At 38.8% G+C, this 16,557-nt stretch overlaps 1 protein-coding gene across 2 annotated transcripts in view; it reads right to left on the bottom strand.

The window, feature by feature from the left end:
• The window catches only part of LOC129367504 (CUB and sushi domain-containing protein 3-like), a 230,972-nt gene extending 214,679 nt beyond the window's left edge, over nucleotides 1-16,293 (bottom strand). For both annotated transcript variants that reach the window (XM_055042010.1, XM_055042011.1), the window contains exon 1: nucleotides 16,071-16,293. In XM_055042010.1, coding sequence (XP_054897985.1) covers nucleotides 16,071-16,248 — 178 coding nt within the window. In that variant the 5' untranslated portion in view covers nucleotides 16,249-16,293. The remainder of the gene's footprint in view (nucleotides 1-16,070) is intronic.
• Between the last annotated feature and the right edge of the window lie 264 nt (nucleotides 16,294-16,557).

Genomic DNA, 16,557 nt, shown 5'->3' with positions numbered 1-16,557 from the left:
TTGCTTCACAACTTTATTCTGCTTGAACAGAGCAGAATTGTCTGCTCTGTCTGCTCACCAAGTTTGTCAAATCTTCAGAGATCAGCTGAACTCTGCTTTGGAAATTTCTGAAAATAACCGTCTGCAGTGGATTTTATTTAGTGGCATTGGAGTAAAGAGAGCTGAATTCACTGTTTTAAATACTACAATATTTCTGAAAACTATGTATATTTCAGACAATCATTTTAAACTACTTTGAATGATGTAACAATTAATTGAGATCTCCGTTACTGTTTATTAACAAGGATTAATTGGAACGTATTTTACTGAATTGAAATGATTATAGTGCCTTGAGATGACATTTGTTGTGAATTAGCTTCATATAAATAAAACTGATCTGCGCTGCATTTTTAAACTTCCTTGCACTTCACCCTCAAGTGAAACTTTTTGTTAGTAAATAACATAAAATTATGCAGTTATAATGTATTTGAAGGTAAAAAAAAAATTCAAAGCTTATGAATATTTTGGCAATGCGTCAACTGAAGAATGACCCCCTTTTGAACAAAATGGTTAAATTTACAAATACTTTATCTCTGCTCCCTTTGAAAATATGCAGAAATATTCCTGGAGTGTTACGAGTTTGATGCCAATAACAGATTATTTTTCCCGCTGGGTTGTTCCCAGTCATAATAATGACAGTCGCCTCCCACTCTGTGATGACACATCTCGGGGTTTGTGTCAGTCTAAACTGCAGGTATGTGTTTGCTTGTGTTTGAGAAGACGCTTCCAGCTAATTCAGAGGGTGAGGACATGAGTACTGAATGTGATCTCTTTCTGCCTGTGGAGAATGAAAAGATTTGGGGCAGAATGAACCAGTTAATGAACCACAGTGCTGCGTGGAAGGAAAATAAGATTGATTTTGTAAACAAAATACATTATGCATCATAGAGGGGATGATTTTAATTGCAAGTCCTAAACAAATTAGTTTGAGACTAAATTGGTTGTTTAAGGTTTACTTTAAGCATGAAAAGATGTAGACAGCATTTTTTTGTTGTTGTTTTTGCCTTCTTTTACACACACTAAGGCATAAAATTTGCAGACCCAAAATATGTGGTTCACTACTCATTGCAGAGTTGTATTCAGCTATAAAGGAGTAACGATTATTTTCAGCAGGAGGGGAGAGGAGTCGTTGACTGCTATTCAAATTATTATGAGCTAAAAGACCCCAGTCTGCTCATGATTGATGAAGCAGTAAGCATGAAGAACTGCTTTGTCCAGTTGAAACTTGGCTTAATGATGGCGAGGCGATGGGTCTCTCTAAACTTCCTCCTTTGGACTGTGCATTTATCTGACATAAATGGAGGACCAATGTCACAGTTTAAATCCTCGGCTCTGAACTACAGCTATTTGAAATGAGCTTTTGTTCTTCTCTGCTGTTTGTGAGGGTCTCCACTGAAGTCCACCAATAGTTTCTATCAGGACTCGGTGGACAAAAAAAAAAGTGTTTTTAATTGAACATAGAAAACTTCTTCAGAGACTTGCTTAAGCTGATTGATTCTTCTAATCAGTTGCTGATACTCTGAACCTTAGGTCCTCATTTATTGAATATTTGCATGGTAGAAAAGTGGTTGTTCTGTCATGTTCATACAAAATGCTGCAATTATTTGGACATGAGTGTAGAATATCGCCAAGTCTCTAGTCACAAATGGAAAAGCAGAGAAAGTGAAGCTCCATGTAGGATGTCCATAATCGAGCTAAGTTAGTTTGTCATAGCTCCGATTTCTTGTTATTTTAATGTTGCTGTAATTTGATTAATGATTTTACTTCATAAAATAGTTTCATTCAGCTGTTAGCATTGATTGTAATTAAAAACAATATAACTTTATTGTTCTGGATTGTATGTGGGATCAATTGCTAACATCATTTATCATAAGATCATGATGTTTAGACAGACATCCTGGCTCGTTGGCTTTAAATCTGAACACATCTTAATATAAATGTATTGTTGACTGGCCTAATAAATCATTACGAAATCTTTACCCTGCATTGAAACTGTCTAAGTCTAACAGTAGACAAGAGCACTTCGCTGTATTTCCTATGTCGTCCCTGAAATCCATTAATTTTATCCGTTCACTCAGTTGACTCGTCTGTTCCCTCTTTGTTTTATGTACCATCCTGTGCAAGGCAATCAAATTTATCTGATCTGGCAATATCGCTTGTTTTTCAGTAATTGCTGCAATAAAGGAAATTTGTGAAAACATTTGGTGCTCTTGTTAATAGAATTTATCCGACTGCCAATTCAAGAAATATGGTTACACCCACTTTGGAAAATGTGTTTGAGAATTTGTTGCATTAATAGAACAAAATAGCACATTAGAATCAAAGTGTTAATTAACTTGTGAATTGAACATCTCCAAGACACATTAGTGTGGTGAGTGTTGTGGTTTTTAAATAAAAACACGTCTAAATGTCGTCCTTATTTGAGGAGAGAAAAAAAAAGAGAAAAAGACGCAGACAGCGGCTTGCTTTCACATGAATATCTGAACCCAGCTCTCTCGCTTCCATGTTTTTTTTTTATATCTTGTTTTTTTTATTGCAGATGACACATGAATCAATCTCCCCGTAAAAATAGAAACGAAAGATACAGGTCATCGGTGCACAATTAAGGGGCTTCGCTTTAAAGGGAGACATATTATCCCCCTGTTTTCACCAGCTGACACAATTTTTGGAGGTCTTAATGAAATCAGTGTGAGATGTTTTGGTCAATTATCTCAGCAGTCCAATAAAATTCGCCTTTCTGGATGTTTTTGAAGGGTTAGTGCGACACTTGGCTTCTTTCTTGCCCTCTTATTTTTTTGGCCTCATGTCTGCTTTTGTGGAAGATTGTGAAAACACAAATAAACAAAACTATGAAGAGTGAAGAGTGCCTTCAAAATTGAGCATGACATCTCAAATAAGGACATGAAATAAACCAAGTTGCCTAAAGCACATCTATAGAGTCGCTTTCAAAAATAATCATAACCCTCGAGTCTTTCTACATTTTTTTTTCTGGTTTGGCTCACAAACTATAATTTATTTTATTGGAACATATTTGATAAACACAAGCAAATAACCATTAACCAAATGAGCACATTCATATTGGTGACATATGATCCTTTCAAGTCCAGATTTAAAAATCAGCAGTATGATTTGAAAAGTGATGTTCACAGATGCTCTCTATCTAAATGAGCTTCAGCTATTTTGCAAAGAAAACAAGAAAACATAACAGCATCTAAATGTGCCAAGCCAGATAAGTGGCTCTGCAGTTGTTGGTTCTACAACGTATCGACTCGAATCTGAATGCCATTTCACATCTGTGATTAAGAGATTTTGAAAAATGAAAAAATCTGTGAAGTTTTTAATTGTATTTTTTCTTGTCTGCATAGATTGTTGGTAATGTGTGATGCTTTGAACCAAACAAGATTATTGAAACACAGTTCACAGGTTGTATGAAACAGCTCAGGCCTTACATAGGTCTCAGTCCAGCCAATTAACATAGTAATATTGTCGCCATATTGTGGTTCCATAACTCTGGGCTTTACTTTTCCTCTGGACTCTCTTTAAAGATTTTATCGAAATAGATAACTTAAACAATAAAACCAAAAGGTTCTAAAAGACACTTGCAAATAACTGAGAATTATGCATTTTGTAAGTTTTTGAAGTAACAATGATATCAGTGCTCCAACTATATATGCCTTGAAGCACTGTTTCATAATATGCACCCTTTTAAAACAGCTGCAATGTTAGGAGAATGGACAATATGGCAAAACAAAGTCATTTGGTCGATGCTGGGGCATTTTTTCCACACAAATACACATGCTGAGTTATTGAAGGCAGTGTATGCATGTGTCATGAGCCATGCAGCTGAGAATGGGTGAAGTGAACTCTTTTCCTCTATGAGCTCTGACTTTGTGCAAAGATGTTTCAAGCCCTATTACACATACTTTTGGAGAGGGCTGAGCTTTTACCCAGTGCTTTCTTGCAGTACAGAGGTATAAAAAACCCCAGTTCCAATGATGTTTGACTTTTTTTAAAGCGATCTATTAAAGATAACTTTACTATTCTTTGCCATTTTATTTTCTAAGCCATTGGCTGTTTGTGTTTCTAAGATCACTATATCCATTACCTAATTAGCTTAGGGTAAGACTTCCTTGAAGTTGTCTTGCAGTAAACAACTTGTTACTATGGCTTACTCCAACATGAGCGCGTGTTTACTAATGATCTAATTAATAACGCCTGCAAAAAAAAAACAATGGATCACAGTATTAACAGTCATGGCTATGAAGTCGGAAAGATGTATGCAGATTGTTTCTACATAAATAAATAAAAATATTCACAGCAGTGCAGGCTACAGGCTGCAAAATTAATAGAAAGTTGCATGAATAACTAAAAGATACTTTCAGATTAAGCAAGTAATGAGTGCTATTTTGAGCGCTGGTAATTCACGATGGGTGGTCAAATCACCATTTGAACTTCATTAAGATTAGAACAAATCTTCCTCTTCTTGATTTTAATGACTTTTACCAACCAAATTTTCCGCTTTTCTATTTGTATTTTTCATGTGTCTTATCTTATGTCCATGCACCTGCCTCATGCTTCCTCTGTCTCATGACTGATGTTGTTGAATGCTTAATCAGATGGTGCTCTGCATGGCATTTCTTCTTGATTTGTCATGACAGTCTGTCACATTTAGTAAGTTAGACTTTTGCACCTCTCCTGGCTATGGTGCAAAAAAAGAAAGAAAAAGAAAGGAAAATAAAATGGTGCATTGATTTGCACCTGACCTTAAAAAATGGCTCAGCCAATATAAAGATATCCATCAGTATAACTTGGATACAGAACAAAGGGACATGGACCCCTTATTTAACAAAGCAAAGGTCAACAAACCAGCTGGTGAGCCTCATTTGTGCAAAGGTTATTGTTTCATTGTTGTATCCTCACCCATTAAAAAACACTGCACAGTTATCAGCTTTTCGCCAATATTGTCAGCTAAACACACAAAAAAATAACTGCAAAAATATGAAACAATTGGAAAGTGAAAAAAAATATACAGGCATCTCCATTTAGTCTCATCTAGCCTAACTGCAAAGTTTCACAGCTTCAATAGTGTTATAAATTGTTTTGTTTAATTCCTGCAAAGGGTTAATGACACTGGTCTGAATGCAACTGCACTCTGTTTGTTTCTGATTTCATTTGTGTATGATGCTGGAACCATAAATTATTTTCCCCTCATTTTAAAAGTACAGACCTCTTTATGTTGGTCTGTTATGTAAATTCCCAAATAAATTCAGCAATGAACAAAATTAAACTTTGTGGTTTTGGTTTTATAACAGCGTAATGGTGTCATGTTGTGTTGCTGAAAAGTGGACCCAAATGCAGAGAGGCAGAGGCAGCTTGTAGATAACATGTAAAAAAACGATGAAAGAAAACTTCAAAAAATAAATAAAAACACAGGGAACCAGAGACAAACAAAAACAGAACCAAAGAGTGGGAAAGTAACAGGATTTACAGGAAAATAACAGGAGGAACCAGCAAGGAGTTATAGAGAATTACATAGAGTATCTACTGAGCAGGTTGATAACTGAAGAAGGAACAGGTGGCAGGTGTGTGGTGAGAGAGCAGAAAGTAGGCTGAGGAGAAGGAGAGAGCTAAAATGTCAGAGGGTTTGAGGGAGAGTACACAAACTGGGTAAATAGAAAAATTAATCTAACAATAACAACCAGACATGAGGAACATGATAAAACTACAGTAACTAAAGAACTGAGCTGGGGTGAACCAGAAACACTGCTGACCTAATCAAAACAAAGAAACTCAGGAACAGAAGTAATAAACAAACCCTAAACAACGCAAACAAATGGGTATGAATACTTTTGAAATCTTGTTGTGTGGCTATAGTCACGCTGCACTTTGAAATTACATTACATGGAAACCTTGGCTTTAGAGGTCCAAGAAGGTTCTTTCTATGTTTTTGAAAAATTGTGATCTGAGGCATCGGCATAAAATGGCGATGGAAGTGAAAACAAATGCCACAAAACCAGGAGCTCAACAGTGACAACTTCAATGGCCACATCAACAACCTTAGTACAGAGAAATCTTAAACTGATGTCCCCATAGAAAAGGATTTTATCTGCATGAGCGTGCTGCACCCTCACATTTCATAGAGATAGAATGTGCATAATCGCAGCCCCTCACCACGCTTGTCTGCATGCTTGATGAAAGGGAAATGGGCTTCCACACAACAAAAACAGGAAAGAGGCTTCCCAGCGAATGACTATTACCTCATGAGTGTGTCAGCGCAATTTGGAAAAGGGGTTTAGAAATATTCCATTTGGTGGTTTTAAATTGCCAACCACTGAGGTGAAAAATACTAAAATCAAATACATTGCCACACTTAACACAGCTGGCACATAAACAAATACACACACCGAACACTCGCCACTGCAGGGATAAAGCAGGTCATGTGCCTGGCTAGCCAAGCATTATGACTATTTCCCCAAGTTCGTTTGCTGCCGGTGCTTTAGCTACTTCCCAACAGATACAGTATGTTGTGGCTAGACACCAATACCTCCTCAAAGTGCTAGTGAGTCGTGTTGCAACTGATGCCAGACCACCGCTGTGAGAGCTGCTGTACTACACAGAACTGTGTGCCAATAGCACATCTAATAAGATGCTTGTCTCTCTAGCCTCCAGTATCCCAACAAACAATAACATCAACACTTCCTTTTCCCCCGAAAACGGAAGAGGAAAAAGCTCCAAAAACAATCTATCTTCTTCTATCTGAAGGCAACTGCAGAGGCTAAGACATTACTGGACAGTTTTTACTCTCCAGGTAAACATCTACATCCAGTTAAAAGGCTGTTCACAGGGGGGGGAAAAAAAAAGACATGTTTGCTCATTCAGCTTGCTGGAAACACAGTTCCGGGCTAAAAAGAGACCCTTATTAATGTTTAGCTGCTTATATATTCTGCTTAATTTGTTTGACCATTTGTACACAACCTGCTGCCCCTCCAGGAAGGAAAAGTAATGGAGGCAGCAGTTTAGAACTGCAGATTTAGATCATCCATGCAAAAAAGTAACAGCTGCAGCAGATTCACCACTTTCTCAACCTCCAGGCTACGGTTACCCATAAATCCTTTAGAAACTTCCTACGCAGTTGTGTTAACCTTTTAGATTAATAAAATGTATGGTAAAAGCTGAACATTATTGTGTAATGAATGCACGGTGCAAATAGAAATCCATCCGGGGCCCGAAGCATCAACTTTAGCTGGGAAAATGTTCTTTTGCTAAACTTTCTCACTTGGAGTCTTTAACTCTTTGTCTTTATAACCATTGCATCAAGTTTAGTGAAATGATAGTTATTTAAACCCAAACCATTCAGGCTGGTAACATTTTTCACTGATAGCTGAGCTGGGCATCTCATTAATCAAAGACATTAGAATAAAGGTCAAATGTTCAAAATTCTTTGTGTATGGTTCTTTTGAATGATTCATTTTCCAGTTTGGAGAGAGATACAACAAACAATTCCAATAAATTTAGAAAACAAGAATTTGATGCACAAGTTCAAGCTAAGTTTTCTCCCATCCTCTTATAATCAAAAAATTTACATACAAACAAAAATACGTTCAGGAAACTACAATAATATTTGGGTAAATGTCCCAATAACTGACAAGCTCATTTTTGGTAGTATTTGTAAAGACTACTTTGGATGGTTGAAGAATAGTCCTACAACGTTTAGAAGAGTTTGGGGTTATTGTCCTGCTGTTTCACAGATTTTAACCATCACACCAATCCAGGAGCACACCTGTCATTTATTTAAGATTTAAGATTTAAGTCACTGTCCTAAGTACAAAAGGTTTTGTATCACCCTAACCTGAGAGGGTACTGAATGATGGGGGCACAAAAAAAGGATCTTGTTGCAATACCAATGCAGTTGTCTTGGTGGCCAAACCATGTTTCTTTTGGAGAAAAAATGTTGAGTCAGAAAAGACTGAACTACTTGGCACTAATGACAGGAACAATGCAGAGGAGCCTCAAGGTGGACAACCAAACTTACAAACTCCCTAGCCGCTGTCAGGCATGGTAGAGGCAGCAAAATGCTGCAGGTCTGTTTTGGTGCTAGTTGTGTGGGAGCGTTGCAGAGGGAACGAATAATGACGACTGGAAGAACTTCACCAATTGTGCCAAAAATAACGTCTCAAACACTGAGCCAGAATAACGCCTTGACTGCTACAAAAATGGTATGCAGTCAAGATATCCAATTATTAGTGGACATGTATGTTGATTTGAGCTTGTGTTTACACTTTTGACTGTATGAATGATAGGCTATTCTGAATATTTTCAAACATGTACGTCTAAATGCTTATAACAAAATAATTGAAATGTGTGTTGTGTAATCACTCCACAGTTCCAAAGCAACTTTACAATTCCTAAATGATTATGATGTTCATGTCCTTGCTGAGTATGTAAACTTTAAACTAGCAATTTATATAAGCCCTAAGGGACATCAGTTTCCATTTAGTTTAACTAGAAACCACAAGATTGAAGTCTGAGTCACAATCATATTAAATTCAAGACAATCTACAATCATGAGCTCTTGAGATCCCAGATTTCAGCAGTCCCAGTGTTTTTAATTATATTCCTTTGTCATTTTACAATAAACGGGAACCAAAGGACAGTAATCAGAACCCTGGAAATGAATCAAAACCTTTAACCTTGAAATTGCAAACATGTGATTCAACCTCCTGATCTCATTAGCCTCTGCAATATGAAAAAAAAAATGAAGCTGTATTTCTCATTCTTGAAGAGCATTAGTTTTGTTCTCTCTCCAGAGAGGCTCTAGCCTCTAAGCAATTGAACATTGCAATGGTTGCCACAAATTCCTATTTTGCATTTATGTATCACAACAACCTCGAAGCACAGAAAAAGTCTTTATGTTGATCTAATTTTCTTATAGTGCAGAAATATTCACACACTGAGTGGGGAAGGGAATCTAAACTGCTTCTTTTAATGAATAAAAGATTTTCTTCGTCTTTACTTTCTAAAAAGCAAATTGCACGTTAGTTTAATTGATGTTGGTGTTCAGTGCATTGTGGCTTCAATTTCAGCATTGCCTTTAATTCAGCTGCTTCGATACACACAAGCATGCCTTTCTGGCACCTTTAATTAGAAAACTTTAAACTCCAGTTAAAAGATTTCTACTTCACCCCAGTAGATTTTATATTCGTCCCAATTTCTGTGCCATTCTACACAAATAAAATATCACATGCAGCACCGTGAATTGCATTGCTGCTTCTATTCTCCTCAGTGGAATCTTCCTATATGTACTGCAGTAAAAAATAAGTTATTTTCCTCCTCTAACCGGCTGCTGTCAGAGCTCACTGGTTCCAAAGGTTGGACTGGAAGTGCAGCGCCATGATTGCTCTCACATTTATTTGTGGTCTGCAGTGAGATGATAGTGGCTGCCTGGACTCTTGTTCGACCTCTCTGTACCAGTGACATTGCATCTCCGTGTTTATGCTCCCATGTCCAAAGGTGCATCTTGTTTCTCTCAGAAAATCTGAGCAGTCGAAGCAAGGATTTTGGACTAAGCAGATTAGATAAAATCTACATTGCAAAGAGTTGCATTTCTAACTAATAAAACACTGCAGGAAGGTGAATAGAGCACACTGGGCTATTTTTTATATTTTTTTAGCAGAAAATAGACAGGGTAGGAAGAGTGCTTTAAGACATGTGGCTCTAGTGGCAGGGATGAAAGGCTAATGTGCGCAGCATGGCATCCTGAAACCACATTAACAGCAGATCAATATATATATTTTTTCTTTCTAAGCTCACAGCAGAAGTCTGACTCTGTTTTCTCGTCCGAGAAAACACTTAAACAGTGCCACAAAACACTTTCCTTCTTCCAGTGGAGCGTGGAAAAAATTCAAAATCTCCAGTTGATCGAAAAATCACAACTTTTTCAAAATGTTTATCTGCATGCAACTCAAAAACCATTAAGACGACACGGTGCGCCTTTCTCCTCCTATCTGATTTCAAGAAGACTGCGTGTGCAGCCTTTTGTTCTGCCTCTCTTGCACTGATGAGCATTGATGATTGTTTAACGTCAAGCACCCTTTCAAAAATCAAGCATGAATGATCCTCTAGTCATAATCATTTTAACCAAATCAAAAATATATATATTGCAATTGTTTTTGCTTCACCTGTACTAGAATGATCAGGGAATAAAAATTCTGAAACCTTCGACTTCCATCTGGAAGAGTCTGCTGTACTTTTAGAATTATGTATTCCTGAGATTTTCTCATAGTTTTGGTTGTTACTCGGTTAAATAGTAATTAAAATAAACACTGATTCTGGGCAGTGGTATGGAAAGAAGCAGAAAAAAATATTCTTGTCGAAAACTGATTTTTGTTTGTAAAACAAAGTGAACCGCAGCGACGGAATCAGTTGAGAGTCTCCGAAGGTGTCTGTCATCATCACTCATCATCTTAACCGACACCGACACGTGTTGAGGAACCACTGAAACCTTGAGCTGCGGTCTCCCTCCTTGGTTACCTTTGCATCAGCTCATTTTGCTTCCCTGACCATGCCTTGGCACCGCCTGCTCTCCTGTCACACATCAAAACAGCAGCCAGCAGCCAGCAGCCACAGAAACAAAAAAGAGCAGCTGTGAGCTCTGTGGTGGAAGATTTATGAGGCTGCATGGATTTGCATAGTTACAGGTTGTCAAAATAAGACAAAAAAAATTGTAGCGCACAATAGCTGCAATTCTTAGCTAGATGAAAGGCTATTTAATAAGGTGGCATTTGTGGTGCCAGCCTCATTTGTTGGCACCCCGGGTAAAGACAACTTAAAATAATTCTGTATTTTATCGCAGTGGTATAACTCACAACTGAATAATTTAAGGGGGGGAGAGAAAAAATAGTTCTTAAAGTACATTTATTCAGCTGCACAAAATTCAAAATTGCCATGTCAAGAAATAATTGCTCTGATCAAATACAGCAGCTGCACAACTATTGGCCAGGCTTATGTCAATATTTTGCACAACCCTCTGTGAGCAACCCACAGGGTTGGAACCAGCGCAGAGAGGGATCTTTGACAATATTACTCTTTGAGCAGTCTTCTTCCCAGAATCCTGTCTCCTCTGTTATGCTCTCTTCACATCAACCACAGAGTAATATGGCCATGGAAGAAGGTTGATTTTTGAGTCTGCCAAACATTTCCTGTGTTGATTTGGTGGTGTTTACCCACTTGCCTTTTTCTTGTGACTGGTTCTTTTTTTTAATATAGAGTGTGTCAAAAAGTTTTCACTAGATTAAGCACTCTAACATGATTACCAGAACCTTTGCAAGAAAAATATTGATCTTACCATGTATTGCTTGTATTTTTCTAATATTTCTTAAAGTAATAAACTTAAAATGTATGTGTTGTTTTGTTATTTGGGGTAGAAAGAAGTGTTCCCCCAGTGATTTTATTTGTGTTATTTCTTAGGTAGCTTATGCATGCAAGCACACCTAATTATTTGACCAAATCAAACAGAATAACTCGTTAAGCTTTTCTTTACGTCTAGAATCGTTGCTAGTGTGCCATTTGTGATCAAGGTTAAAGATGTATCTTCCTTTTTCTATTTACAGCACATCCTTGTTTGCAATGCCTGATTAAGGTCAAACAAGCAAACATGCCTTTACTATCAGACATGCCTCTGGCAGATTACAGTCTAATCCACTCAAAAAACGTCTCCTTAGGTATCAGAGATATTCTACCTTGAATTTGTGGCCTTGTCTCTGGAAGCAGACTCCAGTGAACCTATTACATTTAATCTCAGCAAACTATTTGCTATTTCTCTTCCTGAAGACAAGATATTGCCAATATCTCATCGCCAGGAGAGCTGTCCATATTGAAAGTGACTCAAGCAAGGCCAGTAAACTCTATCTGACCTTCACTGGGACCCATCAGCAACATCTAAAGGCTTAGTCCAACCCTAAAGGCATGGGCAGGAGGCCAGTGAGTGAGTTGAATTGTTCTTTGGAAGTCCACATGGAGTGTTTGTGCAGGTCTCAGCTCTGAGAAACACGTAAGGAGAGCAGGGAAATGGGCAAGAGGCCAGTTGATGTTGATCCCAGCTCCACTTATGGTTCTTTTCTGAAATCTTCTCTGTCTACCAGACTTTCTGTTTTTCTGTTCTACTTTTAGTAGTGTGGAGATCAAGAACCTTAAGGGCATGAGGATAATGCCTTGCATTCCTTGTAGATAGAGTGTAATTACAGGGACAAATTGTAATCCCGATTAGCCCCAGTAGCCTTTACAGACTGTTTACATAATCACACTGAGATAAAGTCTTCATCATGTGTCTCACTGACCAGATTACAGTCTGTTAAAAAAACACCTGATTGGTTCCAATTAGTCCCTTCAAAGGAGATCAGATCCATTTATCTAATATCTCACTTTATTCCAAAAGAAATAAAAAATAAGTGATGATTCAGGTGATATTAGGTCTTAGCTGAAGTTTAAGTGAAAAAAACTGTCTTAAGGTGAAAGCACATCTGAGGTAACCTTTCCAGTAACAAAACCCAAACAGTGGGAGCCGACAGACAAACAGTTTCATCATGTCACTGCTGTTAATCGCTTGCTTGTAGAAATACACCTTTTCCTTACATTCAAACTGCTTTCCATGTACTTTAGCATAATGACTGCACTACTTCTAGGCTTGCTTTCATTCAGAGACACAAAGCAAGAAGCTCTGACCACTAACTACATAAAGCACTCAGCATTATGAAGTGGTATTTTTTTCTGGAAATATGACAGATTTTCTTGCATGAAATGATTGGAATATAATCAGAAACATAAACATAAAAATTAAGACATAAAAGCAGTTCATCTTCCAATCCCACCAAGGGGGGTGATGGCTGTCCCTACAAATATGTTCACTCCTCTTCTTCCTCCTGGGCCAAACAGTCTAATGAGAATAATTTATTCATGAATAAGATATCAAGAGTGGGAAGATGAGCTAAGATCAGATGCCATGTTTATTTATTTGTTTACTTAATGATGATGTGCCAATTTTCATCCCTCAGAGTGTAACTTTAATAATGAATGTCAGTCGTGTCAACCAGCTTTGTACATCAAGAATCTGAACATGTTTGCCAATTCCTCTTTCCAAAATAGCGCAAAAGTAGTATGATCAGAGGAACAGTATCATGTGAATATTCATTTTTGAGCATCGTCACAGATTCCAAAGTAGATTTAGGTCTGATCTTTGATTAGACCAATCTAACGCAAGCATACGGTAATTTGATATGAAGCACTCTATCCTAGATCTGGCTGTACATTCAGGGAAACTCTGCACCTTCTTTCTCGAGTTTTCTTTACTGCTGCAGCAGCAACCAGAGAAACAGGATCTCGTAAGCATCTCTATTGTGGAGTTTTTCTGTCAACCCCAAATTGAAAGCGTGCGTCTGGATCCCAGCTCATCTAATTTCATTTTCGCACAGGAGAAAAAAAAAAAACTCTAGAAAAATGGCACTCTACAATCTCTGCTCCATAGGAATCTTTTTTTTAATGGCATCATTATCTTAGCTGGAAAAGTGAGTCATAGGCCAGATCAAGTCGATATCTTTTTATCTCTGCAAACAGTGTGTCAACTGTCAGAGCAGAGGAACAACAGCTGCTCGCTATTTCCTACACAGTTTTCCCCAAAAAAAAATAAAAATGGGACCTGGGCCCTCTCCTCCTCCTCTTTTCTCCCTACTTCCCTAGCCAATTCCCGGCTGGCTGCCTCCCTAATAAGTAACAGAACTAGGAGGATTGGCACTGGCCTCAAGATTTGACATTGCCTCAATGTGGGTGGTGATTAAACAGCACAGTGCCCGACTGCTCAACTCAACTTGGCTCATTCTTGGTAGGCGCTGTTATGCTCCACATCCACCCCCAATAGACAGACATGAGAATTACTCACAGCAAGGGGGAGAAAAAAAAGAGAGAAATCTGCATGTAAATTGATATCTGTGCTCATATTCTGAATCACATACAGCCATGCAACAGATAAGTATTCTCTTTACATTTGAATGCACACGCACGTTCAGAGGACGCAAAAAAACTTTAGAGGAACCGTGATAGAATGTTTCATTCCTTTTGGGTTTATTTCCAGTCTTTTCACTCCAGCAGTCACAGAAGTGCATCCACAGGCCTCTCTTGACTGGTAAGAGACACATTATTTCTTGGTTTTGTTATTTGAATATTGCCACGTTGGTTGAATTCATAAACTAAAGCCCCTCTAAAACGTTCAGAAGAACCTCTGAATGTATCTGTAGATTCATATGTAGGTGTGCAGCTTACACAAAGGATCTGGTTCTGCTTAATAAGTAATGCCAGTGTGAGATGTGTTGTGTGTTTTTGTGGACCTCATCAACCCATAAACACCAACCCATTATGTACACTTCATACATGTTGTGTTGGTAAACCTCATGCTAATTTATGGTGTTTACATCCAAAATACTTGGGAGCATTGTAATGGTTTTTGATGAAGGAATATGTCTCCCCACCCTGGGTGAGCTTCTGTAGGGGGCAGCTATTGGCCAGCTATTCGCACAATGAAAAATGCTAATGATGAAGATGACATCTGATGATTCACAGCCACATGGCTGGCACTAAATTAAAGAACTGCTCCACTAATTATAAGAACTCTGCTTTGTAATCTGTAGTTCAAACTTTAAAATACTTACACTGATCAAGCTAAAATTGGATTATCCTGTGCTGAACAGAAATCCATTTAAACAATATTTGGGATTATGAAACATTTGCTCTGCATGTAAAGACCCAAAATGGATGAGTCTTGATATTTGTTTGTTTGTTTCCATAACAACCTCAGATTAAATGAAGCATATAAAACTGCACAATTTATACTTATGACACCTGGACTGAATTAAATATTTTAAAAAAATCTATTTCTTCAATGATATGTAAATAGTGCAAAAAGAAAGGTCCATGGGAGCTGTTACTGCTGCTCAGGAGAGGGCAGGTGGAAGGGTTTCCAGAGACAGAGAGCAAAAGTAGCAGCAGAAATTGTAACTTTTTGTAACTGCTGCTCAATTGTGCAATTATCAATAACACAGTCAAATAAGTTCAGTTAGATTTAATGACGACAATTTTGGTGAAGGTTCACGAGCACATGTTCTTCTCCGAGCATCCCCTGCCATGTCTATCAGTCCTAGTGACGTCCTGGTCAGACATACAGAAGCAACAGCTGCTTTCAATCAATCTGACAGACATTGTCTGGTTTAAGCAGCAGGATTTACATTTTTGGGGAAGAAATTGGTCATTATTATTTTTCTTGAAGTGAGAAAAGTCTGCATTGTAGGCAATTGATAAACCATGGGGATATTTCAATGATCTTTTGACATTTTTCAAATTGATGTCATTTAAGAACCCTGGCCGGTAGTTTTGCCATCAGCCGCAGCAAGCTGCTTCAGAAAAAGCGCTGTGAATACTAAGGAGCCCACCTTTCACCTGCCCACAGTGGAGAGTCACACCATCAGTCAAATTGGCTCCACTTATTGCCTCGGCCATTGCGTGGTGTCAGAGTCACCGGCCTGTTGCAAATCAGGTATAAATACTTAAAAACAAACTCTTCTAGAAAACGTAATTTTTGTCCCCTCTTCCTGATCAGTCAGAATCTGAATAGAAACCTGCAGTGCATGCACTTGAGCCACAACAATTCACTAGTTAGGCTACTAAGCAAAGCAGCTCACGTAGGCTATTAGAAGAAGCGTAGGCTACCGCAAGAATCTCTATTGAGCGCTTCAGTCAAAGCCCGCATTGAGCGCAAAACCCGCCAAACTGCGCCCTTTAAAAAAAAAGAAAAAAAGAAGAAGAAGAAAAAAAAAACTCGACCCAGAACAGCGGCTGTTGTCTCAGTTGCGCACGCCTGGAGCATTCACGCTTTTCACTCCTCGCCGGCGCGCACACACGCATGCACGCGCCCCGCGCACACGCACGCACGCACACGCACTGGAGAAGCGCATTAGAAAACACACCAAAATTGCTGCAGTGGCTCGTACCTTTCACACAAGTGAACATCAGAGAAAAGACGAGGTTCCAGAAAACAATTCCGGTCCTAATCCCCATCGTTTTGGCTTGAACAAAGTGCCCCCGGCCACATTTAACGCATCTCCTGTTGAAAACGTCCCGCAGCTCAATAGATCCACCGTAGTACCCGTCCCTGTAAATCCCCTTCATGTTCTCAGCTACAGCATGTAAAGCCGGAGCGCAGCCTGCTTTTTTTTTTTTCTCGTCCTGCGGCCAGTGGAAAAGTGCCCCCGGCCACTACGCCCCAGTAGTACCCCCCTAAATTCACCCCAGCACCGCCCGAACCCCCACAGCAGAGCAGCCCCCCGCCGCGCTGTGTCAGCTGAGAGCAGAGGAGTGAGCGAGTCTGGATTTTAGGAGAGGACCACAGCAACCTGGACCAGGGCTCAACCATCTCTGCTGAGAGGGGCTTCAAGTGCGAAGATCTCTGAAGGCACGCTCCCACACTTGCTCCTCAGC

The sequence above is a fragment of the Poeciliopsis prolifica genome, unplaced genomic scaffold (genome assembly GCF_027474105.1).
Source record: "Poeciliopsis prolifica strain line A6 unplaced genomic scaffold, Auburn_PproV2 SCAFFOLD017, whole genome shotgun sequence".
Classification (NCBI taxonomy): Eukaryota; Metazoa; Chordata; class Actinopteri; order Cyprinodontiformes; family Poeciliidae; genus Poeciliopsis; species Poeciliopsis prolifica.
The sequence above is the reverse complement of the archived record's forward strand: the minus strand, read 5'-3'. Positions and strand labels throughout refer to the sequence as shown.